At 34.5% G+C, this 27,414-nt stretch overlaps 1 protein-coding gene across 1 annotated transcript in view; it reads right to left on the reverse strand.

The window, feature by feature from the left end:
- LOC114051732 (zinc finger protein Rlf-like) overlaps positions 1 to 27,414 on the reverse strand; it is a gene marked incomplete at its 3' end in the record, with an annotated part of 91,135 nt that overhangs the window by 51,851 nt on the left and 11,870 nt on the right. The window contains exon 2 of the mRNA XM_027874173.1: positions 1,132 to 1,277. Within this exon, the coding sequence (XP_027729974.1) occupies positions 1,132 to 1,277 (146 nt within the window). The remainder of the gene's footprint in view (positions 1 to 1,131; positions 1,278 to 27,414) is intronic.

Consider the following 27,414-nt stretch of genomic DNA (forward strand, 5'->3'; position numbering starts at 1 on the left):
TAATAGTACTAATTCTCCATTTTCTCAATTTGTTAACTAGTATGATTTGTTACTGTTTAGTCATTTCAGCAGTGTCTGATTCTTTGTGGCCCCTTTTGGGGTTTTCCTTTTCTAGAACATTTTACAGGTGAGGAAACTGAGGCAAACAGGGTTAAGTGACTTGCCCAGGATCACAAAGTTAGTAAGTGTCTGAGGCTGGATTTGAACTCAGGTCCTCCTGACTCCAACACTCTATTCGCCATGCCACCTAGCTACTCCTCCAACTTGTTAAAAATAGTTATTTCAGCACATACCATGATTTGTACTCCATTCCAAGCTCAGTGTTAAATTGGTTCATGGTATTTAAAAAATTCTCTTTTAAGAAAAAACCCAAATTACATAGCATTACAATTATCATATATACATGCACTTTAATATATTTATAAATACATACACACAAATATATGTACATATGCTTTTATATACTCACATCATTATAAGAATTCTTTAACCTGGGATTTTATTGACCACCTTCTGACCCAGTACTATGTTCCTTTAAAGATTATTTTAATAACTATGATACCGTGGATTATTTAATTCCAGTAATTTCTTTAATTGGAGGAAAAATAACAATTAAAATAACAATAACTAGCACTTATATAGTGCTTTAAGGTTTTCAAAATGCTTTACATGTGTTATCTCATTAGTTCATCCCCATTTTAGAGATGAAGAAACTTAAGAAACATAGTTATTGCTCAGTCACATGGCTAGTAAATAACTAAGGCATAATTCCAACACAAAATTCAGTGCTCTATCTACTAAACCCCTGGAAATCTAATTTTAGTTGCGCTATAATAGAAACATGGAAAAATAATAATAGCTAACATTATCAAGTGCTTACAATGCCAGGCACTATACAATTATTACCTCATTTGTATGTATCTTATAACGCCAATGTAATACTAGAACTGGAGGCAAAATTATAACAAACACTTGACATAAGAATTCATAAAAAAATTTTAAAAATTGCCTTTATATTTTTGGTAGATTGGGGGGAGAGATTTCTTCCTTAGGAAAGGAAAAAACTAAAAACCAATATATGGATAATACGACAAAAGCAATATTTTAATAATGAAAGAAAATAATACTTACAAAGCTAGGCTACTCAAAACATATTGTACGTGCTCACATTCAGTTGGGAATGATACACTGGCCGTTGTAAAACAACAAAGTGCTGTCTGAAGAACTTGAAGCTGTGGCAAAGGAACCTGCCATCTTCCAGCATAATCTTCAACCACCTACAATGGGGAAGTGATCCAAAATGTCATTAGATTTTAATATATGAAAAAGAGTGACATTTTCTCAAGAAATTCTTTTTAGGTAAAAAAAAAAAGTTATTTTCTAATTAGTTTCATGTAGCATATAAACAAGATATTCAAATGAGAAAGGAGAGATCTAGAATGCATATCTCACCCCTAGATCCTGCTTAGTCCCCAATTTTAACAGCCACCTCTCTTATTGCTAAGCTGCAGGAAAGGCAGCTAAAACGATGCAGAAATCAACTAGATCAGAGGTTCTTTGTGAGGTCTGTGAACAGGTTTTAATAATTAATTATATTTTAATAATTGTATTTTAATATAACTCTTTTCCTTTGCAATTCTATGTATTTTATGCACTTAAAAATATTGTTCTGACTATGCCCAAAGGGCTATAAAAATGTGCATACCCTTTGACCCAGCAATAGCATTTCTAGGGCTATATCCCAAAGAGATCATACAAATGGGAAAAGGACCCACATGTACAAATATATTTATAGCAACTCTTTTTGTGGTGGCAAAGAATTGGAAATTGAGAGGATGCGCATCAATTGGAGAATGGCTGAACAAGTTGTGGTATATGAATGTAATGGAATACTATCATGTCATAAGAAATGATGAATAGGCAGACTTCAGAAAAACCTGGAAAGACTTGTATGGTCTGATGTTGAGTGAAGTGAGCAGAACCAAGAGAACAATGTACACAATAACAGCCACACTGTGCGATGACTTATATTGATAAACTGAACCCTCCCCAGCAAGACAAGGATCTAAGACATCTCCAAAGGCCTCGTGATAGAAAATGCTATTCACATCCAAAGAAAGAACTATGGAATTTGAATGCAGATAGAAGCATACTATTTGCTATTTTTTTTCTCTCATTTTGAGTTTTGTTTCCTCTTTCTGATGCTTCCTCCTATTGGTTCTAATTCTTACTTACAACAACACTAATGCGAAAATATGTTTAATAGGAATGTGTATGTTTAGCCTATATCAGATCATGCACCATCTTGGGGAGGGCAGTGGGGATGAAGGGGGAGAAAAATTTTAAACTCAAAAGCATATGGAAGTGATTGTTGATAAATCAAAAGAAATTTTTAAAAATGCTCTTAAAAAATATTGCTCTGAGAAGGGGGCCATAGGCTTCAGAAGCCTGCCAATGGGGTCTAAAACACAAAAAAAGGTTAATAACCCATGATCTATTTTAATTACCTCAGGGAATTACACAGAATCTCAGATATCATCCAGTCTAACACAAACTTGTAGCAAAATAAGTGGTCATCCACTTTTTTACTTCAAAGGGAAATCTGCAGTCCATTTCTACTTTTAAATAGTTCCAAATTAGTTTTTCGTTAGATTAAGCTGAAACTAGCATCCCTGCAACTTCCACCTATTGCTTCTAGTCCTGTAGGACTAACCAGTAAAAAATGAATCTTCTACATGATAGCTTTTCAAATAAATTAATATAGCTATCATATTTGTTTCCTAAGTCATTGAACTTGAAGGAATAAACAGAATATAGGTTTCCAAGGACTGAAGACTGTACTCTAGACATGATCTACCAGGGCAGAATGCTATAATAACTTCCCATTTTCTTGAACTCTCTTTGACACCATTACTCTCTTCAGGCACCTTAAGATGATATTAGCCTTTTTGGCTGTTGAGTCACACTAGTGACTCACATTGAGCTTTCAGTTCCCCCCTGTACCTCTTTACATAAATGATCTGGCAAAACCTCCTTAATCCTGAACTTGTGAAGCTGATTTTTAAAAAATCCAATCTGAACTAACATTTATCTCCATTAAATTTCTTTTTACCAGATGTGGCACAATGTCTTTTAACAGATGACGAAACTGAGGCCAAGAAAGGTTAAGTGATATGCCCAAGATCATGCAAGTAGTAAGTAACAGCCAGAATATCAACCCATATTTGTGTCAAATTGAATGTTCTTTCCACCACACAGCTTTATAATAGAAATTAGGAGGCTAAAAGAGTTTTGAGATTTAGTAGTTATTTATATATGTTATTTATATATTATAATATATGATGATGATGATGAGACAATGCGGTACAGTAGATAGAAACAAGGTCTCAGAGTACAGATCTTGGTTCAAGTAAAGCCCTTGATACATACTGACTACGTGATGACCAGCAAGTCACTTAACCTCACAGTAACCCAGATAACTGAAACTATAAATTGTTCCTTAAGACACTGATGAAATCATACATTTGATTTTTTTTTAACATGGATTAAATCATGGCAAATGTAGTCTCAGTCATATATCTGTGGGAAGCACACAGTGCACTTAAGGCCAAAATGTGAAAGATCAGTCAAATAAATTTTGAGAGCCACAATACCAGTCTAAGAAATAGCTTAAAGTTTAAATTTAAATATAGAATAAGTGAAAAAAGAGAATAACTGGCCATACGCCATTTCTGAAATCATAACAAAAGGAAATAAATCTAAAATGTAGAAAGAAGGATTTAATTTATGAGGAGCTATTTCCTAACTTTATAAAAGTTACCAAGGACAATTTCTATCTTTTACTTAAAGGGTACTAAACCTACCGGTAAAGAATTGGATCAAGCCTACCTACAAGGCCAAGAAAATAGATATGACCATTTACAGAGACCCAAATTCATCCACAAAGGCCTGTTTCTCTGAGTATGTATTAAGTTCTAAATAAATCATGTAACCTTATTATCCAGGGTAGAGATGTTATATATCCAGAATTCATCTAGACAGACATAAAACAAATGACTTGGGCTTTTTGGAGCAACAAACTGTGTAAAGACAAACAAGGCACTAGCTACTGCTTCTTCTACTCTTCCGTTTATGGTAAAAGTGAAGGTAGTGGGGCACTGTGTATTGGCAAAAAAAGGTAAGGATTTCCCTGCTTCAGTTTGAGCCCACATCCCTCTCTTTCTCTTCACATCCATGGTTCCTAGTCCATGAACAAATTTCCTAAGGTGGTGTAAGTATAATTCTGCATCACTCCCACCCACTACCTGTTGTATTTTCTTTGTTGTCAGATCTCTAAGACTGCTGGTTTCCATTACAATATCAGAAGGAAAACAAAGCAGACAGGTGAAAAACCTTTAAAAAAACAAATATCTGAATATTTAAGCATCTGGCAAGATCCAGTATTACTTACTGGGTCAAAACAGAATAGTAAAATATTTATTTCCAAGTGCAACTGATCAAGACATACAGTCAACTGTTGGGTCTAACAGATACAACTTCACTTTTCTTAACTCAAAGTTGGTCAAATACTACTTTAAATTTCTAAATTATCACCATAAGGTCAATTTTTTTTAAAGCCTTGTATTTCCTTCAGAATTAAAACAACAACAACAAACCTATGTATCTACCCCCTCCCTCAAAACAGTCAAAATCCACATGGCAAATCGGACATTATAAATGTAGCAGTATTAAGCAATGAAGTCCAAAATTAAATGCCATTACTGAACTTACAAAGGGATGTATTTTTAAAAAGATCTTTCCCCCTTAAGAACTGAAAATCTAAAGTAATGCTGATTCACTTTGCTCAACAGAACAAATAGTTTATTCCCCCCCATCCCCAAATTGGGAAGACAGGAAAAATGGAATTTGAGGAAGTTTTTTCAGTATACATAAAAATACCAGGTTTTAAATTATTTAAAAAAAATTAAAGTTATCTTGGAATTCCAATGCCACAAGTGTCTTAGGCATATAAAAGCTATATATTGCGTCAAGGTGTCCCAAAAGTTTTAGTTGCTATAAGCTTTTGTAGCCTAAAACATCTGATAGGTCTTAAGGTTCAGTATAGCATACTGAGTTTGTACAACACATTCTTGATTGAGTTGATGTGTTCTATAGATTTAAAAGATTTTTATTAGGTTTCATGAATATAATTGTAATCAGTAAATAACTGACTCTAAAATAGAATAAAACTCCCAATTCTTAGTATTCAAGGTATGACATAATTAATAAAAATTAATGTCATGCCAGCAGTTCTTGCATTGATATTTTTACTTTGCCAAATTTTTATTTCTCCTTACAAAATAAGAACTGGCTCCTTAAAGTAGTTAATTCTAAGCATTTCATTAGACAGAATAGAGTGAATTCAGAATCTTATTTCAACCTACTAACCAGAGACATCTGACTTGCTCAATTCTTTTGAAATTTCTACAGCAAAACAATCCAGAGCTTCATCTAAACCACTCCAGAAAGTCACTGCTAATTTTACAATTCAGTAATGTAGAACACCTCCTCTCCTAGAGTATACTGAAATGAAAATACTGTGTGGGGAGAAGTCAATTAGAACACAACCTTTCAAATGTGGGAGGTTTAAAAAAAAGTATAGATAATAGTCTTCCATAAGTCATTTTCCAATAATGTCTTCAGATAATGCAGAAAATTAAGAATGAGCACACAGAATATGCTTTGGAGAACAACTCATATAAGAAGAAACATCATAGAGCAATTAACATCTTTGCAACCATCATACTATCTTAAATGTTAAGTTCTACTCACAAAGATGTTGACTAATTATGAAGAGTAATCATATAATGAAGAAACAACGTAAAGTATTAATGTTTGTTTATTTAACCTTGGTAATGACAAAGTGGGGCATACAGAACCAATGGTGTCAAACTCAATTAGAAACAGCCTCAAACTGTCTCTTGTTGCTGCTGAACATTCTATCCTCCACTATGTCTCGAAGTCTAAGTTAACATTCATTGTTATTCATGACATTATCTACCCATCTAACCCTCTGCCATCCCTTTTTCATTTTCCCTTCAATCTCTCCCATGAGTCCTCATCTTCTCATTATGTGGTCCAAGTATTTAAGCTTCAGCTTCAGTATTTGACCTTCAGGTAAACAGCCTGAATTAATTTATTTAAGCACTGAATGTTTTGATCTCCTTGAGGTCCAAGGAACTCTCAAAAGTCTTCTCTAGCACCACAATTTGAAATTATAATCCAACTCTCATACATTTGCTCCTGGAAAAACCACAGCTTTGACTACATAGACATCTGCTGGCAAGGTGATGTACCTGCTTTAGTATGCTGCCTAGATTTGCCATAGCTTTCCTACCAAGGAGCAAGCATCTTTTAATTTCATGGCTGCAGTTACTGTGTACAGTAATCTTTAAGTCAAAGAATACAAAATCTGACATGGCTTCCATTTCTTCTCCCTTAATTTGCCAGGAAGTGATAGGACCAGTTGCCAAGATCTTTTTTTGATGTTAAGCTTCAAGCCAGCTTTTACACTCTCCCCTTTCACCTTCAACAAGAGGCTTCTTAATTCTTTTTCCACTTTCTGCCAACAGAATGGTATCATCTGCATATCTGAAATTGTTGATATTTCTCCTGGCAACCTTAATTCTGACTTTTGATCATCCACCCTAGCATTTCACATGATAGACTCTACATACAAAATGACAATAAACAGCCTTGTTGTACTCCTTTTCCACTCTTAAATGAATCACTTGTTCCATGTTCAGTTCTAACTGTTGCTTCTTGGCCTGCATACAGGTTCCTCAGGAGACAAGTAAGATAATTAGGTACTCCATCTTTTTGAGGACTTGCCACATTGTGTTGTGATCCACAAAGTCAAATGAGAATGATGCAAGAAAATTAGGGAAAACTAGTCAACAGCTTGCTAAAAGAGACCCAAAAAAACACTGAAGAAAATAACACCTTAGAAAATAGCCTAATCCAAATGGCAAAAGAGGTCCAAAAAGTCAATGAGGAGAATGCCTTCAAAAGCAAAATTGCCCAAATGGAAAAGGAAGTCCAAAAGCTCACTGAAGAAAATTCCTCCTTAAAAATTAGAATGGAGCAATTGGCAGCTAATGACTTTATGAGAAATCAAGACATTGTAAAACAAAACCAAAAGAATCAAAAAAATAGAAGACAATGTGAAATATCTCATTGGAAAAACAACTGACCTGGAAAATATGTCCAGGAGAGATAATTTAAAAATTATTGGACTATCTGAAAGCCATGATCAAAAAAAGGGCCTAGCATCACCTTTCAAGAAATTATCAAGGAAAACTGCCCTGCTATTCTACAATCAGAGTGTAAAACAGAAATGGAAAGAATCCACCGATCACCTCCTGAAAGAGATCCCCAAAGGAAAATTCCTAGGAATACTGTAGCCAAATTCCAAAGTTCCCACATCAAAGAGAAAATATTACAAGCAGCCAGAAAGAAACAATTTAAGTATTATGGAAACACAACCAAGATAACACAAGATTTAGCAGCTTCTAAATTAAGGGACCACAGGGCTTGAAATATGATATTCCAGAGGGCAAAGGACATAGGATTATAGTCAAGAATCACCTACCCAGCAAAACTGAGCATAATCTTTCAAGGGAAAAAAAACAGACATTCAGTGAAATTGAGGATTTTCAAGCGTTCTTGATGAAAAGACCAGAGCTGAATAGAAAATTTGACTTTCAAATACAAGACTAAAGAGAAGCAGGAATAGGTAAACAGTAAAGACAAATCATAAAGGACTTATTAAGGTTGAACTGTTTACATCCCTACATGGAAAGATGATATTTGTTAACTCATGAGACCTTTGTCAGTATTATGGTAGTTGGAGGGGAAAAAAAATTATACATATAGATAGACGGATAGATAGAGGGCACAGGGTGAGTTGGAGATGAAGGGGTGACATCTGGAGAATAAAATTAAGGGGTGAATGGGGGCAGCCAGGTGGCACAGTGGACAGAGCACCAGTCCTAGAGTCAGGACCTGAGTTCAAATACGGCTCAGACACATAACACTTACTAGCTGTGACTCTGGGCAAGTCACTTAACCCTAAATGCCTCACAAAATAAATAAATAAATAAAAATTAAGCAGTGAGAGAGGATTATACTGGGAGAAGGAGAAACGGAGAGATAGAATGGAGTAAGTTATCTTGCATAAAACAGACAAGAAAAGGCTTTTACAGTGGAGGGGAAGTAAGAGAAGGGGAGAGGGAATGAGTGAATCTTATTCTCATAGGATTTAGCTTAAGCAGTTTCTTGTTGGTTGATGGACTCTATCTGTTACAAATAACCCAGGGTCATGTAAACATCCTTCATCTACAGTTTTCTATTGTGAGGCTGGTAATACAAGCTAACCTTCTAACAAAATGGATGGGGACAAGGAGGGGTTCTATCATTAAGAGGAAATAGTACAGTCAAAACTCAGCTCACTCAGGCCCCCTGGGCCTGATCTTCACAAACAGTTTGCAACAGAAAATGAGGCTTCCAGTACAGGCCCTGATACCCTCTCGTTTGGCCCAATGGGCCCCCACCTACAAAGACCTGGATACTAAGGAAAAGCAGGGGTAAGATCTTTATCTATATTGATTCTTTGATAGTAGCTATGGGTCTGGATGAGTACTCTGGAGCTATGATAATATAAGACTGGATAATGAAAGGATCTCCCCTTTGGGCTCAAGACCAATGTAAGAATTTTGCCAATGCCTTCCATCACATTGAGTTATCTATGTATCGCAAACATCATAAGCCCTCTGCTTAGTTAAAAGACCAGGCTGAAGCTGTTATAAGAGTAACAGAGGTTAGGGAGTAGATTCATTACCAATATGGACATGGGACTATATGATCCTCATAAAAAGGATGAGGCAGCCACTCCCGCCAAACTGGGCTCCTTATGCCAATCAGAGTACTCACCTAACCCACATGACCTTCAACCAATCCTACACTGACAAATTGGCTCTTACCTAATTTCAGGGTAAAAGGTTTACCCTTGATAATTAATAGTTTCATCACCAGATTAAAAAAGCTACTTTGTGCTACCTTGCCACTCTAGGAAGAGGCACTGTTCTCTAGTGTAGTGGTTTCTTGGTCCAGTCTCCAGGAAGATTATTGTATAAGGATAGACTTTTGGTCATAGTTTCAGCTCAACCTCTTTATACCTCCTTTATTCTTTCCCCAGAAAAGGCTAGGAGGACCCAAAAAAGGAGGTATCATTTGTAGGTGCTTTGTTTTCTAACAGTGTGAGATGGTTGAAACTGTTGACACAGGAGTTTCTGGGTCATGTGACCAATAAAATGACTAGACATTTTCTCTGATTCTCAAGGACTTATAAACTTCTTCAAAATATGAATTATGCACAGGAGATAAAACAATTTTACCTGTCTCCAAGGTCCAAGACATCAAGAAAAGTAACAAGACAATAAGCTGAAGAATAGCAGAGATGGCTAATTCCTAATTTTTAACATACTCAGTACCAACTCCCTTCACCACCGTGCTCTGGCAGGGTGGGACAAACTGATCCACAGGTTGTTACAACAAAACTCAACTGTGCCCCATCCTAATCCTCCATCATGGAAGTAGAAACAGAGCAAAGTCAGAAGCTTGCTCAGCCTTGGTTGTGAACTGTGCTGCAGCAGTGCTTAGCCAGAGAATGGAGAATTAGTGGAAACTAGGGCAGCTCATAAGCACATATTTGGAGCTGCATTAATCCAGATAAGGCCAATTCTGTCCCCCCTAGAGGTCATTTGGGGTCAAGATTATAGGCAGTGAAAAGTGAATCCCCTAGCATGGAAGAAGGCTGAGACAGCCATTAAGTCCAGGCCCAGGGGAAAGTGCCATCAAAGGGGAAGGGGTCAGAAAGTAAGCAATAAAGGAATATATATTTTTAAATACTGAAACCACTAAAGATACCTAAAAGAGAAAACTCAGTTAAAGACTTTGAACACAAGCAGATAAACCAACTCACAAGATATTAAATAAAGGGAATATGGCCTCCAGGGTAAAAAAAAAAGTCTAGATATCTATAAATATTGCAAGACAAAGGAAAAAGAATCAACACCTGATAAAGCAAAAGAATCTATGGATATCTAAGAGCACATGGAACCACAGTAGGATATTCCCAAATGATTTGAGAGAAATAAAAATCATGAAAGTAGAATTTATACTTTTTTTTTAAAAGTGTTTTTTTTTCCTTTATTTCTTTTGGAGAGGCAGTTGAGGTTAAGTGACTTGCCCAGGGTCACACATCTAGTAAGTATCATGTGTCTGAGGTCAGATTTGAACTCAGGTCCTCCTGACTCCAGGGCTGGTGCTCTATCCACTGTGCCATCTAGCTGCCCCTAGAATTTATACTTGAACAGCAGAAATAATTGGAAGACTTGCAAAATTTTAATAGATAATCACAAATCTTATCAAAGAACTGAGAGAACTATCTGGAAGAAAAGGAAAACGGACATACAAGCACACACAGGCATGTGCACACACAGGCATGTGTGCACACACACACACACACACACACATACACACAAGATCTCTAAAAGAAAAATATGTCGATTGCAAAAACAGGATATTTAAACAACTTAAGATTTACAGATGTCCCAGAAGAACACTACAAGTCAAAAAACCTGGACACCACAATGCAAGAAATAATATAAGAAAACTGTCCAGAACTTCTGAACACAGAAGAGTGTCAAATGAAAGAATTCAGATGAAAAACACAAAACAAAAGCTTCCATGTTAAAAACACAAAACAAACAACAAAAACAAAAAACTTCATTGCAAACTTCAAGCCACACAGTGGTTAAATTCAACAATTCCAAAGACAAACAAATTCTTCACACGACCAGGAGAATGACCTTTAAATTCAAAGGAAAAAATATGTGAATAACACAGGACCATATGTAGTACCTACCCATCAGAAATAGTAGATGAGAATGGAAAAATGTGTTACAGAGAGCAAAGAATCAAGATGCAAACCAAGGTGACGTATTCTGCAAACTTGTGGCTAATTATCTATAAAAAAAATACGGTCTTTCAATAAAAAGAGGTATCTGAAGAATCCTACAAAGAAAACCAGACGTGAGCAGATTATTTTTTTTTTCCAAACATTCCAGACAACAGAAGTAGAAGAAAGGTAAACAAATACAGCAACCATGGAAGGCATAGATAATGAAATCAAGTATGAAAGTTGAATATAAATGGAAAAACTGATAATGGAGGAACATACCTAGAATACTACTGGCTAAACACACAACACCCTACCTAAAAGAATATTAATCTTTTTGGTTGGACTAAACTGTAGAATTGGAGGTAAGAAAAAATAGAAAGGAAAGAAAGATAAACAATTCAGGGATAATATTTCCTGAGGCGTCTCAGAAGAAAAGGGCCTATAAGTGAATGAGCAAGGTTGGTAAAGGTAAGGTCTGAAGTGAGGGAAAATTAAGGGAAGAATCTCAACTCGGTGGTAGGAGGGAGTCCCATTAAAGAATGTTCCCAGGTGAGGAGAAAGAGAGATTCTATAATGTGGGGATCTTACAATGGATATCATCTGAGAGATTTGGTGCTTAGACCACTACCTCTAGGACAGGATTGTGCCTCGTTTATATTAAAGGTAATACCATAAAAAAATTAGAAGAGAAGCATGTTATATGCCTTTCAGAGCTATGGTTATAAGATGAATTCTTAACAAGGAAAAGAGGAAATTACAAAAGATTAAATGGATAATTTTGATTATATGAAGCCACTTTCTCCCCACTTTTAATCTGTAGCTTTGCTTGGTTTGAACTCCACTGACAAGATGTAAGTACCCCATGGTGCTCCACCTCCCCTTCCCCTTTCAGCTTCCTTTTGTTTGTGTCTTCCACCATTAGATTAATAAATGTTTATTGAATTAATGCACTTAGGATATGAAGTGAAGCAATTAAATGGGAAAGAAAATATTTGCATTATATTTATATGAGAAGAGTTTGGCATAAATACCCAACAACACACATATACACACACATATTATGTATTTATATTCATATACATATATACACATGTATACACATATATACACACATATTTATATGTATATATACACATGTATGTATATGTACATACACACATACATATATACATGTATATGTAGTCAAAAGTCATTCCCCAGTAGATAAGTGGTCAAAAAAGAAACAAATTAAAAAAATCTCTTAATTAAACATAAAAATAGAAATTCTGAAAATCAGAGAATATTGAACATTTAAAAAATGAATCAATAAATAAAATAAGGATGTTTCCTCCCAAAAAACTTATTAAGAAAAAAGAAAAAAGAAAAAAAAGGTGAATTTATATGTACAAACAAAAAGGAAAGAAATTATTAGAAACTACTTTGTAAAAATGTAAAGAGGTTTATCAGTACCATATCTTAAACTCATTATAAGGCAGTAATTATCAAAACTATCTGGTACTGGCTAAGATATAGAAAGCAGTATGGCAGAAACCAGACATAGACCAATATTTCACCCATTTACCAAGATATGGTCAAAATGGATACATGACCTTGATATAGAGATTTTACAAGAAAATTAGAGGAACATGGACCATATTACTTATCAGACTTATGGATAGGTGAATAATTTATGAACAAGAGACAGAGACCAAAGTTAGATATAAAAATGGATAATTTAGATTACATTAAATTAAAAAGGTTTTGTACAAATAAAGCAAATGTAACCAAGACCAGAAGGAAAATAGAAAATTGGGGAAAAAATTTATAGACAGTGTATCAAATAAAGGTCTCATAACTAAAATATATAAAGAACTTTGTCAAATCTATAAGAACACAGGTCATTTCCCAACCTATAAATGGTCAAAGGATATAAACAGGTAGTTTTCTAATGAAGAAATCAAAACAGTTTATAGTCATATGGAAAAATGTTCTAAAACATTACTGATTGGAGAAATGCAAATTAAGACAACACTGAGATATCATTTTACACCTACCAGGAAGCCTAAAATGATAGAAAGGTAAAGTAACAAATGGTGGAGGTGATGTGGAAAAACTGAGACATTCATTGTTGGTGGAACTATGAGAGCAATCTGGAATTATTCCCAGAGAGTTATTAAAATATCTATAACCTTTGACCCAGCAATGCCACCACTCAGACTATTTACAAAGATGGTTAGGAAAAAAGAAAAAGAACTTATATGTTCTAAAATGTTTATAGCAGCTATCTTTGTGATGGCAAAGAACCGGAAATTGAAGGGACACCCATCAACTGGGGAATGGCTGAACACGTCGTGGTATGTGATTGTGACAGAATACTACTGTGCTCATTAAGAAATGATGAGCTCAATGATTTTCAAAAAACACGGAAAGACTTGCATGAAATAATAAAGAGTGAAGTGAGCAGAACCAAGAGAACATTGTATACAGTGATAGCAATATTGTTTTAAGAATGACTTTGAGCGAGTAAGTTATTTTGACTATTATAAATACCCAAATTAACTATAAATTTAGGACATATGAAGAAAGACACTATCTGCATTCAGAGAAAGAACTGATAAAAAGAATTATGTATAGAATAATTTTACATATACACACATCCCTATCTGTGTCTAATGGCAGCCTCTCTAGGCTGGGGGAGAGGGGTAAGGAAGGGAAGAAAAAAAAAGGAAAAAAAATTACAGGATAGTTTTGTTGTGTATTTGAAAGGAATAGTAGGTTGTGCACAACAGATTTGCAGTTTCATGTACAATCATCTTTTACTGTATTATGTTATGGAAATGTTTGTTTTATCCCATAAATTTAAAAAAAAATACTTTGCCACATTATATCCCAACAAAATAGATGTCACTGAAATGAATATCTACAAAAAAAACATAAAATGACCAGATTAATAGAAAAATAAATAGAAACATGAATAGCTCCACCTTGGAAAAAATGAACAAGCAAACTATAATAATATAAGCAATCATAAAAAAAAACGAATGTTGCAACATTATAAAGAGAAAGCACAGGTCCAAAGGAGAGATAACAAGATATTACTACTCCAATCCTTGAGAAAACTTCTCAGCTCAGATGGATTTACAGGCACTGTTTTTTGCCTTTTTTTGTATCTCCAGCGCGTAGCACAGTGCCTGGCACATAGTAGTTGCTTAACAAATGCTTACTGGCTGATGATACAGATGGGAATTGATACAAATTTATAACGCTGAGACCTACTTTCCAAGAGGTAAATGATATTTTGTGAAAACTGCTCCAAATCACTAAAAATAAAAGTGCAAATTAAAACAATTTTGAGGTTCTACCTCACACCTGCTGAATTGACAAAGATGACCAAAAAATGAAAATACCAACTGCTGGTGGGGCTATGGGAGTACAGGCACACTGCTGGGAAAATTATGAATTGGTATTATAACTATTCCGGGAATCAATTTGGAACTATACCCCAAAAGTCACTGTAGTTACCTTTTTACTCAGTGATTCAATTATCAATTATCAGACATGTACCCCAAGTGATCAAGGAAAAATAAAAGGACTCTCATGTACAATAATATTTATAGCAGTACTTTTTATTAAAAACAGAACTGAAAACAAAATGGGTATTTAGAAAATGTGGAATGGCAAAACAAATTGTAATATACAAATGCAATGGAACATTATTGCATTATAAGAAATGACAAAAGGGATAGAATCAGAGAAATACAGGAAGATGAGGTAATATAAAATGAAATGAACTTAACAGACCAGTTGATGCAATGAAGAAAGGAAAAAAGTTCAGGAGATACCGACAAGCAGAATAATTTTATGACTATCATCCTGAACTTAATTTGCTTTTAAAAAAAAAAAACTACTGTACATAATAGAAGTTCACAGTTTCATAAGCAATTCTCTTTTTTAGTTCTTTGAATATTAAAATGTTCATGTTTACTGACGCTTTTAACCACATCCTAAGTATTAGGAGCAGCCTCTTACAATACTACCATGGATTCTCTCCTACTTCTATGGACTAAAGACCACTGTTCAGAGGTTCTCTGTTAACATATTAGTTCTACTTGGAAAATGCTACTTCACAGATGCTGTCCTAGCACCTTAACATTTGTTGTCCCTGATCATCCCCACTCCATTGCTTCCTTGGATATCTTAATTAAGCTATACTGCCTTTCCATTGAGACACTCTCTTTAAAAAGTCTAAAAGAATGTTCTCCACTGCTTTCAGCTCTGATCAACCTGTCTGATTCTTCTTCAGAGTCCTTTTTAGTTCCAGCAATAGACCCTAACAAACCTCTAAACTTCTAAATATCTTGAAACTGATGTGTAACTTCTCCAAACTTCGTATTATATCTGTTCTTGGCACTGTAAATTTTACAATATCCTTTGGCCAAAAGCAATAAAATCTGACTTCATCTATTAACAATTCAGCTACCGCGCACAGTTAGAAGAACTGTATTCCAAATAAGTTGAGTTTCTGAATAACTGAAAGTTTAACCTTTCAAGAACTTATTTTTGAAATGTCAACTTTAAAAAAAAATGAAAATCTAAACTGTATTACATACATCCTGCTTCCTTCCACTTAAGCGATCATTATGGCAAGGAGGTGACCCTGGGATCTCCAAAGCTATACTTAGTTAGGTATCAGCTCTGTCGAATTATACCAATCCAGAAAGTTTACAAATATAATCCAAGTAATGGACCATCTATTATTCAAGGAACATTCTAGGAACCTTCAGAGATTCACTACTATGAGAATGATCCTTAAGGGGATTTGTTCTATGAAATTTGGATTCAGTCAAAGGGCCATACTTGAGGACCTAAAAGGACACATGTGGCCTTGAGGTTGCAGGTTCCCCACCCCTGCCCGAGACTGTTGTATTATTATTTTGCTAATAAGACTTCAATACAATTTTTAAAATACAGCTGCTACACAGCAGTTGGGCAGGTAAGTGGTGCCCAACACACAGCTGAACAACAACAAACACAATGGTTATTAAAGCATCTATGATTAATTTGAACCTATAACATATAAGCATACTTTAATATATTGCTTCTATTTAAATATTATAAATATCATAAATTATATATAAATTATAAATATTATAAATAAATATTATATTCTAACACTGTTTCTTCATTTTCCTTTGTGGTTGTTTCTGTTCTCTGTTACATTGTTGTTGTTCAGTCATTTTCACTTGTGTTCAACTCTATAATGACCCCATTTGAGATTTCTTGGCAAAGATACTGGGGTGGTGTGCCATTTCCTTCTCCAACTCATCACAATTAATAAGTGTCTGGGTCAGATCTGAATTCAGGAAAGTAAGTCTTCCTGACTCCAGGGCTGGCACTTTATCTATTACACCAAATAGCTGCCCCATTCTCTGTTATAATGACTTCTAATTGTTCTAACTGTAGAACTGTTTGGCACACACAGTGTACAACAGGTCTCCTATACACTGAAACCTTCTAAATTCTCCTCCCCCCACCCCTTACCTACCAGACTCACCAGTGCCTTCTTCAGGTCTCCAGAAATCACATTCTTTACATACTAGAGCTCCAAAAATTCCTGCTGGAGCAAGATTCATTTATTTATTCAAAATGAAGCATATATTGGAGCAGATAAGTGCAGGGGATAGAGCACTGGCTCTGGATTCAGAAGGACCTGAGTTCAAATCCAGCCTCAGACACACAATACTTACTAGCTGTGTGATCCTGGGCAAGTCACTTAACCTCATTGCCTAGCCAAAAAAAAAAAAAAAAAAAAGAAGAAGCATATACTATGTGTAAATATCCTCCAACTAATAAAATCAAGCCATTAAACATGAAAGAGCATCCTAAATAAGGTCTATAATCATTCTAAAATGTTTGACCTATGAATTCAGGAAGAAACAAGTTGACAAATAATTATTGTACTATACATATATATGCATATATATATATAAAGAGAGAGAGACAGAGAAAACTGAGTAATATGTGCAATAATAATAAATATTATTAATATTAAGTGGACCCAATTGGGTCCAAAATTAAACAAGAACACAAAGGTCTGGATTTCCATTGAGAAATTATAAAGTTTTTTTTTTAAAAGAAATATTCACCTATTCAATACAATTACTCTTTTGTTATTGTATATCTATAAAATAGAGAACACTGGTTTCCAAAGAACCGACATTAAGGATTATCCAAAGGTCCATGAATAGGTGTGTGTGGATTATCCAAAGGTCCATGAATAGGTGTGGGGGAGGGGGTGGAGCGCTATATAAGCTACAACACATCACAAAAAATTAAGGAAAAGTTGTGTAAGAGATAAATAAATATATAAGCAGAAAAAATGGCAAACTGGTCTCGTGGAGAGAACAAGTAACACGTGGACAGCCCTGGTATTTCACTGGTACCTTAATGATGTCAAGAGAAATCAAATAAGGGCCCTCCAGCATTTAAGTGAATCCATTGTGAGGTATTTACAAATGAATGATCACTTATTAAATGCTTATTATATTCTAAGCACTATGCAAAGCACTGGGAATACAAATATGAAAAGCAAGACAGTCCGTGTCCTCTTAAACTTATATCCTAATAGGAAGAAAACATACATATGAAGGATTAATGAGCAGAGCAGATAGCAAGGCACAAGGTTCTACATGGTTAGCATCATGAACAAGTCAATTAAGTTGGTGACTCTCTTCTCACTGAATAGGTTCACCATGGCTTAGTTCTATTCCATCACCTTATGAGAAGTCATATTCACCACAGGTCAGGGGAGTAGAAGGATTAGAGCCCATGACTAATGAGACGAGGGGAAGGGGTCCAAGAGTAGAAATAGAACAACTGCTCTGGGTTCCTCCTTAATGAACGGGGTAGGGTCAATGTCCATCCAGGACAGAATGAGTAAAAAGGAATTAGAAGGAAGGCTGGGGGTAAAGTGACAAGGTGAGAGGTCAGGGGGCAGGACTTGGTTGTTTTCCTAATTTAAGCCATCTCCCTTCTGCTATCTCAGTCCTAGATGCTGCAAAGACATCCTATCAGAAATAAACTTATGGGCAGAGATAAACAAATTTTGGATAGATAGACAGGCATGGGTTGCAATCTACATCTTATTCCTACATGAATGAGCTCACAGATCCACTCTAGTATCATACTGGGGATATGAAGCTAAAAAAATCAAAACAGACCCTCTTTTAAAGAAACTTATAGTTTACCCAAATATAATTTTTTCTCCCTTTAACTCTCTCCCTTTTCCCTTAATTTCCAAAATCAGTACATCTCCTCAAGGGTTTACACTAGTAGATTTAATAAAAGCACTACATGAGAACATATAGAGAAGTGAGATAATACTGAGAATAAACAAATGGAATTGATTTCATTCTCACCAGCTATAAAGGTCTTATGATTAACACAGTTCTCAGCATCAGATGAATAAAAATTGTCTTCTTTCTTCAGATACCCTCTTCCCTAAATTTCTTCTGTAGAATCTTGACCTTGATATTTATTCTGCCTGCTTCAGTTCAATTACCATGGGGGTGATTGTCTAGTGGTGCTTCTCAAAACTCCAGAGTTTGCTTCGGATAAATAAGGTGTGGGAGTCTGAGTTTAGACAAGTCCTTTAAAACACTACTCTCCCTCAATCTTCCTGACACACAACAGTCATTTTACAAGATACTTCATCCTAGCTCTTGGCAAAGGTCTCAGAAAGTGCCTCCTCCTCATCCTCTCTTCCAAAATCACAGCAAGAAAAAACTTTTTCATCTCAAAGCAAGAGTCTTAAGTTTTGGCCAACTACAACTCAAGTCTTCTTTCTATGAGACTGCTAACACATACCAAAAGTACAAGAAAGTCACATCATCATTCCTCTGAAGGTCTCTGTGCTCTAGCCTCTTTTAGAAATGGTTTATATTTATAGTTTGTACATTTATAGTTAAATGTAGAAAAGAAGAAATATTAAATGCATCCTTTTCAGATCATAATGGAATAAAAATTATATTTAATAAGAGACCAAGGAAACACATAAAAAATCAATTGAAGACTAAATCTAATCTTAAAGAATGAGTGGGTCAAAGAAAAATCATAGAAACAATAAATAATTTTATTAAAGAAAATGAACTCAATGGGATGCAGCAAAAGCAGTAATCTGAGGAAAATTTACGTCTCTAAATTCTCACATCAATAGAGAAAGAGCAGACAAATAAATTGGGTATGTAATAAAAAAAAAAACTAGACAAGGAACATATTAAAAATCCCCAATTAAACACCAAATTGGAAATCCTAAAAATTAAAGGTGAGATTAATAAAAGTGAATGTGAGAAAGCCATGAAATTAATAAATAAAACTAGAAGTTGGTTTTATGAGAAAAAACAATCAAATAAATAAACCATTGGTTAATATGATAAAAAATAAGAAGAAAACCAAATTAGTAGTATTAAAAATGAAAAGGGTGAATATATCACTAATAAAGATGAAATCAAAGCAATTATTAGTAGTTATTTTGCCAAATTTAACAATTTAAGTGAAATGGAAGAATATTTACAAAAATACAAACTGCCTGGATTAACTGAAGAGGAAATAGAACATCTAAATAAACCTTTTTTAAGAAAAAGAAATTGAAGGGTCAGTTAGGTGGCACACTGGATAGAGCACCGGCCCTAAAGTCAGGAGGACCTGAGTTCAAATCCAGCCTCAGACCAAACACTTGACACTTACTAGCTGTGTGACCCTGGGCATGTCACTTAACCCCAATTGCCTAAAAAAGAAAAAGAAAAAGAAAATGAAGAGGCCATAAATGAGCTTCCTAAGAAAAAAGCATTAGGATCTGTTGGATTTACAAGTAAATTTTACTAAACATTTAAAGATCAACTAATTTCAATATTAAATGAATTATTTGGAATAATATACAAAGAAGGAATCCTACCAAACTCCCTTTATGAAACAAACATGGTGCTGATACCTAAACCAGGAAGAACAAAAACAGAGAAAGAAAACTATTGACCAATTTTATTAATAAATATGGATGCAAAAAATTCCCCTAGCCAGGAAGACTACAAGAATATATTATAAAAATTATAAATGGTGATCAAGTGGGATTTATACCAGAAAGGCAGGGATGGTTTAACATAAGGAAAACTATAACATAGTCAATTATAACATAACAAAAAGGACATGATTATATCAATAGATGCAGTCCTATTAAAAATACTTAAAAGTATAGATATAAATGGATTTTCCTTTAAAATTATAAGAAGCATCTATTTAAAACCATCAGCAAGCATTAACTGCAACGGAGAGGAGCCAAAAGCCTTCCCAGTGAGATCAAGAGTGAAACAAGGATGCCTGTTATCATCAGTATTATTCAATATTGCATTAGAAATGCTAGCAAAAGGGACAGCTAGGTGGCACAGTGAATAGAGCACCAGCCCTGGAGTCAGGAGGACCTGAGGTCAAATCCAGTCTCCGCCACATAACACTCAACTAGCTGTGTGACTCTGGGCAAGTCACTTAGCTCCAATTGCCTCACCAAAAAAAAAAAAAAAATGCTAGCAATGGCAATAACAGAAGAAAAAGAAGTTGAAGGTATCAGTATGGGCAAAGTGGTAATAAAACTCTCTGTAGATGACATGATATATTTAGAAAATCCCAGAGACTCAACTAAAAAGTTAGTTGAAATAGTTAAAAAAATTTAGCAAAGTAGCAGGATATAAAACAAACCCACAGAAATCATAAGCATTTCCACATATCACCAACAAAACTCTGCAAGAAAAGATAGCAAGAGATATCCCATTTAAAATAACTGGAGACTGTATAAAATACTCGGGAGTATACTTGCCAAGACAAGCCGAGGAACTACATGACATAATTATAAAACCCATTTTATATGTTTGAAGTCAGATTTAAATAACTTGAGAAATATTAATTGTTCACGGGTGAGCAGATCAATATAATAAAAATAACAATTCTACCTAAAATTCAATGCCATCAATTAAATTGTTAAAAAAATTTGTTTTATTGAGGTAGAAAAAAAAATAACAAAATTCAACTGGAAGAACAAAAGGTCAAGAATATCAAAGGAATTAATGAGAAAAAAAAAAGTAAAAGAAGGAGCTTTAGCAGTACCAGATCTTAAGCTATATTATAAGGTAGTAATTATCAAAACTGTCCAACAAACAGCAAGGTGGATCAGTAGAACAGAGTAGACAAACAACACACAGAAGTAAATGATTATAGTAACCATGTATTAGACAAGTGCTTTTGGGATAAGAATATACTATTTGGTTGAAAATTGTAAAAAACTGGAAAGCAATCTGGCAGAAATTGGGTATAAATCAAAGTCTTATGCCATTTATCAAGATAAGGACAAAATGCATACATGACCTAGATATAAAGGGAGATATAAGAAAACTAGAAGAACATGGAACATATTACCTACAGGACAAGAATTTATGAATAAACAAGAGATAGAGAGCACTGTGTGATGTAAAATGGATAATTTTGACTACATTAAATTAAAAACTTTTTGGACTAATAAAATTAATGTAGCCAAGATTAGAAGGAAAGCAGAAAATTGGGGGGGAAATTTTATATACAGTTTCTCAAATAAAGGTCTCATATCTAAAATACATAGAGAACATTGGCAAATTTATAAGAATATGAGATATCCCCCAATCGATAAATAGTCAAAGGATCTGAACAGGCAGTTTTTCGATGAAGAAATCAAAACTATATATAGTCATGGGAAAAAAAATGCTCTCAATCATTATTGACTAGAGAAATGAAAATTAAGACAACTTCGAGATATCATCTCATACCTACCAGATTGACTAATATGATAAAAGGGGGAAATGACAAATGGGAAAACCAGGAACTATGACTATTCATATCTTCACACCACGGATACTCATCTTGGACAACATTTTAGTAAGAACATTAATAAGCAAGGACAGGAGAAGAGTGACTGAGGTGAGGAAACTAAAAAACAAGCAACAGGAGGATCAATTGAAGGAACTGAAAATATTTAATCTGAAGATTAAGACTTCAGGGATCTGAAGGGCTGTCATATGGAAGAAATATCACATTTGACTGAGTAGGTACCAGAAAGCAAAACAAGGGGCAAAAGGTAGAAGATGCAAAGAGACAGATTTCACCTTGAGATAAGTAAAACTTTCCTAACAATGACATCTGCCCCAAAATGGAACAAACTGCCTCAGAAGATAGTAAGTTTACCCACTGCTGGCAGTTTTCAATCAGGGATACAGTATGAGTGAGAATAAAGACCTCTTTAGTCTCATTTAATTCTAAGATTCTGTGATTATAAAGTATCATGATATGAAATTCCAAGATCTTAAAGAAAGTACATAGGGGCTATTTCCACACTTCAAGGTACTAAATTATTGGCCTTGATTTGAGCACGCATCCAGTACAGTCCCACCCCAACCCCACCTTGACAACAAGTTTTTACAATACTTATTTAAATACATAAAGGAGCTTAATTGTTAGTGAGGCTATTCCTTTCAACCAGTCTGGTTGTTGTTTTCCCAAAATTCTTCATTTGTTGTCCAACCTGATGATGAGGCTTTCTGAACTTATATTGTCTTACTATCTCTTCCTGCTGGCAATATATAGAAATGCTGTTGATTTGTGTAGGTTTATTTTATATCCTGCAACTTTGCTGAAGTTAATTATTTCGACTAGTTTTTCCAGTTGATTCTCTAAGTATACCATTATATTGTCTGTACAGTGATAGTTTTGTTTCCTCATTGCCTATTCTAATTCCTTCGGTTTCTTTTTCTCATCTTTCTGTTATAGAATATTTCTAGAACAATAGTGATTAATAGTAGTGATAATGAGCATTCTTGTTTCACACTGATCTTACTGGAAAGGCTTCTAGCTTTATCCCCATTACAGAAAATGCTTGCTGATGGTTTTAGCTAGATACTATGTATAATTTTAAGAAATGCTCCATTTATTCCTATGTTTTCTAATGTTTTTTAATAGGAATGAGTATTTTGCCAAAACCTTTTTCTGCATCTATTGAGATAATTATGTCTTTTATTGCTTTTGTTATTGAAACGGTCAATTACACTGATAGTTTTCTTAATACTGAACCATGCCTGCATTCCTGATGTAAATCCCACCTGGTTATAGTGAAGGATCTTTGTAATATATTGCTGAAATTTCCTTGCTAGTATTTTATTTAAAATGTTTGCATTCATTAGGGAAGTTAGTTGACAGTTACCTTTGTTTTACTCTTCCTGGTTTAGGTATCAGCACCATATTTGTGTCACAAAAGGAATTTGATAGGACTCCTCCTTTGCCTATTTTTCCAAAGAGTTTGTAGGAATTAATTGTTCTTTAAATATTTCACATAATTCACTTGTGAAGCCATCTGGTCATGGGGATTTTTTCTTTTTTTTCTTTTCTTTATTCCCCCACTTGATAGTATTTTATTTTTCCAATTACAAGATAGTTTTCAATATTCACTTTTATATGATTTTGAGTTCCAATTTTTTTTTCTCCTTCCCTCCTTCCCTCCATTCTCGAGATGGCAAGCAATCTCATATAGGTTACACATGTATGATTATACATATTTCTACATTAAACATATTTTCACATTAGTCATGTTGTGAAAGAAGAATCAGAACAAAAGGGAAAAACCATGAGAAAAAAAAAAGTGAAAATAGTTTGCTTTGATCTCATTCAGACACCATAGTTCTTTCTCTGGATGTGGACAGCATAAGCTTTTATTTTCTAAGATCACCGTATTGCTGAGAAGAGCTAAGTCTAGGGGCAGGTAGGTGGCGCAGTGGATAGAGCACGAGCCCTGGATTCAGGAAGACCTAAGTTCAAATACGGCCTCACACACATAACACTTACTAGCTGTGTGACCTTGGGCAAGTCACTTAACCCCACTGCCCCCCCCCAAAAAAGGAAGTGCTAAGGCTATCAAAGTTGATCACTGCACCATGTTGCTGTTATTGTATATAATGTTCTCCTGGTTCTACTCGCTTCACTCAGCATCAGTTCATGTAAGTTTTCCCTAGTTTTTGTGAAATCTGCCTGCTCATCATTTTTTAGAGAACAATAGTATTCTATCATATTTATATACCACAGCTGGTTCGACCATTTCCCAATTGATGGGCATCCTGGGAATTTTTTTCTTGGATCACTGATGGTTTCTTCAATTTCTTTTTTTAAGATATGGTTAGTTAAGTATTCTACTTCCTCTTCTGTTTATCTGGGCAATGTTTATAATATTCATCGGTTTCACTTAGACTATCACATTTACCGGCATATGATTGGGGAAATGACTCCTAATAATTGTTTTAATTTTATCTTCATTGCTGGTAAATTCACTATTTTCATTTTTGATAATGGTATAATCTGATTTTCTTCCTTCTTTTTTTAAACCAAATTAACCAATGGCTTATCTACTTTATGGTTGTTGTTTTTTCCATAAAACCAGCTGCTAGTTTTGTGGTTTTCTTGCTTTCAATTTCATTAATCTCTCCTTTGATTTTCAGGATTTTCAATGTGGTGTTTAATTGGAGATTTTCAATTTGTCCTTTTTCTAGTTCTTTTAGTTGTATGCCCGCTTCATTGATCTGCTCTTTCTCTATTTTATTGATGTAAGCATTTAAAGATATAAATTTTCCCCCAAGTACTGCTTTGGCTGTATCCCATAAATTTTGGCATGTTATCTCATTGTTACCATTCTCTTTAATAAAGTTATTTTTTTTTTCTATGATTTGTTCTTTGACCCACTCATTCTTTCTATTTGAGGCATCTGGAAGAGTTCAGATGAGTGCTCCTCTACTCAACCATCTTGGTTCTGCCTCCAGTCATATGTAAATTCTAAAAACTTATTTTTAAGCATTAGTTTTCAAAGTACAGAATGAAATATCATTATAAGGTACAAATGAAATCAAATTCTTTATAACTAAAATCTACTTATTATGTTGGAATGGATTTTATCAAGGGCCATGAAAAATTAACTCTTTCAACTGTCATCTAAATATAGAGATACAATACATAATTACCAACTATTAAGAATAGCATGTCTCAGAGCTACATTGTTCTGGATTTGTTCTAATTCTAAAACATTAAAAATGATGCTGTATCTAGTTCAAAATATTTTTGTCAATAATTATTAAGTTAACTAAAAAGATTGGTAGAGTCATTCTGGATTTTAAATGCCCCAATATCCTTGCCCTTCTGTACTGATATGAGACTTAAAAAGTTATTATGTTTTACTTTTTCCAATTCACAAGTTTATTTTAAGTATCAGCTTGCTCAAACCTAATTTACAATGAACATGTTTATGCTTTGTAACTGCTGAGAAAAAACTGGCAAATTTTGGCCAAAAAAAAAAAAAAAAAGGAAAAGATTTAGAGTCCACATTGTTGTACAAATGGTGCTTTTACTGTTACTTTGCAGCAGTGAAAACTGATGGCATCATTCACTACTATTTTTACTGTCATTAAAGCCCACCATCTAAATGTTTATTAAGATGTAACAAGGGATTATTTAAAACTTAGTAACACAGACTTATTTAAGACAACCGTTAAGACAGTTATTCAATGGATATTTAAGTGGCTACTATCACAGGGCAGGAGGAAGGAGAGGCTGGAAAACGTGGATAACAAGATTAAAAAATTTGATACATAAATATAACACAAGTTAGAATGTGATAGATACAAAGGAGTCAAACTGCTCTGAGAAAATTCAAGGAAGGGAGAAGGAAGGTAGTCAGGGCTGAAGGAAGCCAAGGCTCCACAGGATAGCTGGTTGGTCCTTGAAAGAAGAATTTTCTACAGAGGAAAGGGGAATACATTCCAGAGGGATGGCAAAGATTCTGGAGGGGTCAAAACAAATTGAAAAGTAAGTAGGGATATAGTTCGAACAGATGGAAACATTCCTGAAGAAGAAATATGTTGGAAGAGTAGGTTGGAACCAGGTTATGGAGGGCCTTAGATGGAAAGCTAAATGCTTTGTATTCAATCCTATAGGAAACAAGGGAATGCCAAAAATATTTAAAGAATGTGGTTTATCAGACTTGTGCATTTGGAAGACCGACAGTAGCTCTGTGTGATGTTATTTAGATCTAGAATGTTATATATCTATATGATATCTAGATCTAAAAAGAGTAGAGACTAAAGGTGAAGGAAGACCAATCAGAACGCAATTAAAACAGTCGAGATAAAAAGTGAAAAGGTTGCAAACTAGGGGTATGATAGGGTAAGTAGACAAAAAGCAATATATCTTAAGCATACTTTAGAAGCAGAACTGACAAAACTTGACAACCGGTTGAGAAAAAAAAAAGATGAGTCAAAGATGATTGTGGTTTTGAATGTGGTTACAACAGGAAGATAGCAATGCCACCAACAGAAATTGGGAGAAATGGGTTTTGGGGAAAGATAACTGTTGAGTTTTTGAACATTTTGAGTTTAAAGTATCAATGGGACATCCAGATGCAATGTTCAATAAGCAGGTAAAGATGAAACACTGGAGATCAGGGGAGATATTCTGGATACATCCAAGGCATTCTGACATCAGATGAGCTCATGGAGGGGGGTAGGGGTAGAGAGTAAAGAAAAAGAAGAGGACATAGAGCAGAAATTGTAGGGATACCCACAATTAGGTGGTAGAAGAGGAAAATAAAACAACAACAAAAAAAAAACCAACAACAAAACAAAACTAACAACAAGAAAAAGCAATTAGAAAATTAGATGGGAAACCAGGAAGGAATGATTTTAATACTATTAATACTGTATGTTGTTGCTGTTTAGTCATTCAGTTATGTCCAACTCTTCGAGACCCCTTATGAGGTTTTCAGGGCAAATATACTGGAGTGATTTGTCATTTCCTTCTCCAGACTAACACTATATACTGAGTTTTAATATTCTTCACTTGATACTTGTGTGAACTTAGACCTCCCTTCACCTCTCTAAGCTATAATTCTCTTATCTATAAAATGAGGGGTTTGGCCTGGAGGACAGACTACTGAGGTCCCTTCCAGTTCCAGAGAAATGATCCTCTGTAAGGTTGTTTGGTTATATGTTTGTTTGCTTATTAATCATTTCATTTCTCCAAGACCAAGAGGCTTATGCCACCTCAGATATTTTATTTGTTTTAACATTCTATGATTTTAAATGTTCTGAACTTTCTTTAACCAAGTAATTTGAATGATAAAGGTAGTTTTCCACAAAACTCTGAAGAAATCTACTGAGTTAGGGCAGGGTTCTGAGACTTGCATGTAGACATAATGAAATAACCATTTATACAAAAAGAAAGTATGTTTTATTAGAGTCCACCATGAGAGACTGAGAATTTCTTTAAGCATTTTTTTCTATTCCATATGTTCAGTTAATTAAATTTAAATATGTGAAATGCACAAATCT

The sequence above is a fragment of the Vombatus ursinus genome, unplaced genomic scaffold (genome assembly GCF_900497805.2).
Source record: "Vombatus ursinus unplaced genomic scaffold, bare-nosed wombat genome assembly UNPS02014805.1, whole genome shotgun sequence".
Classification (NCBI taxonomy): domain Eukaryota; kingdom Metazoa; phylum Chordata; class Mammalia; order Diprotodontia; family Vombatidae; genus Vombatus; species Vombatus ursinus.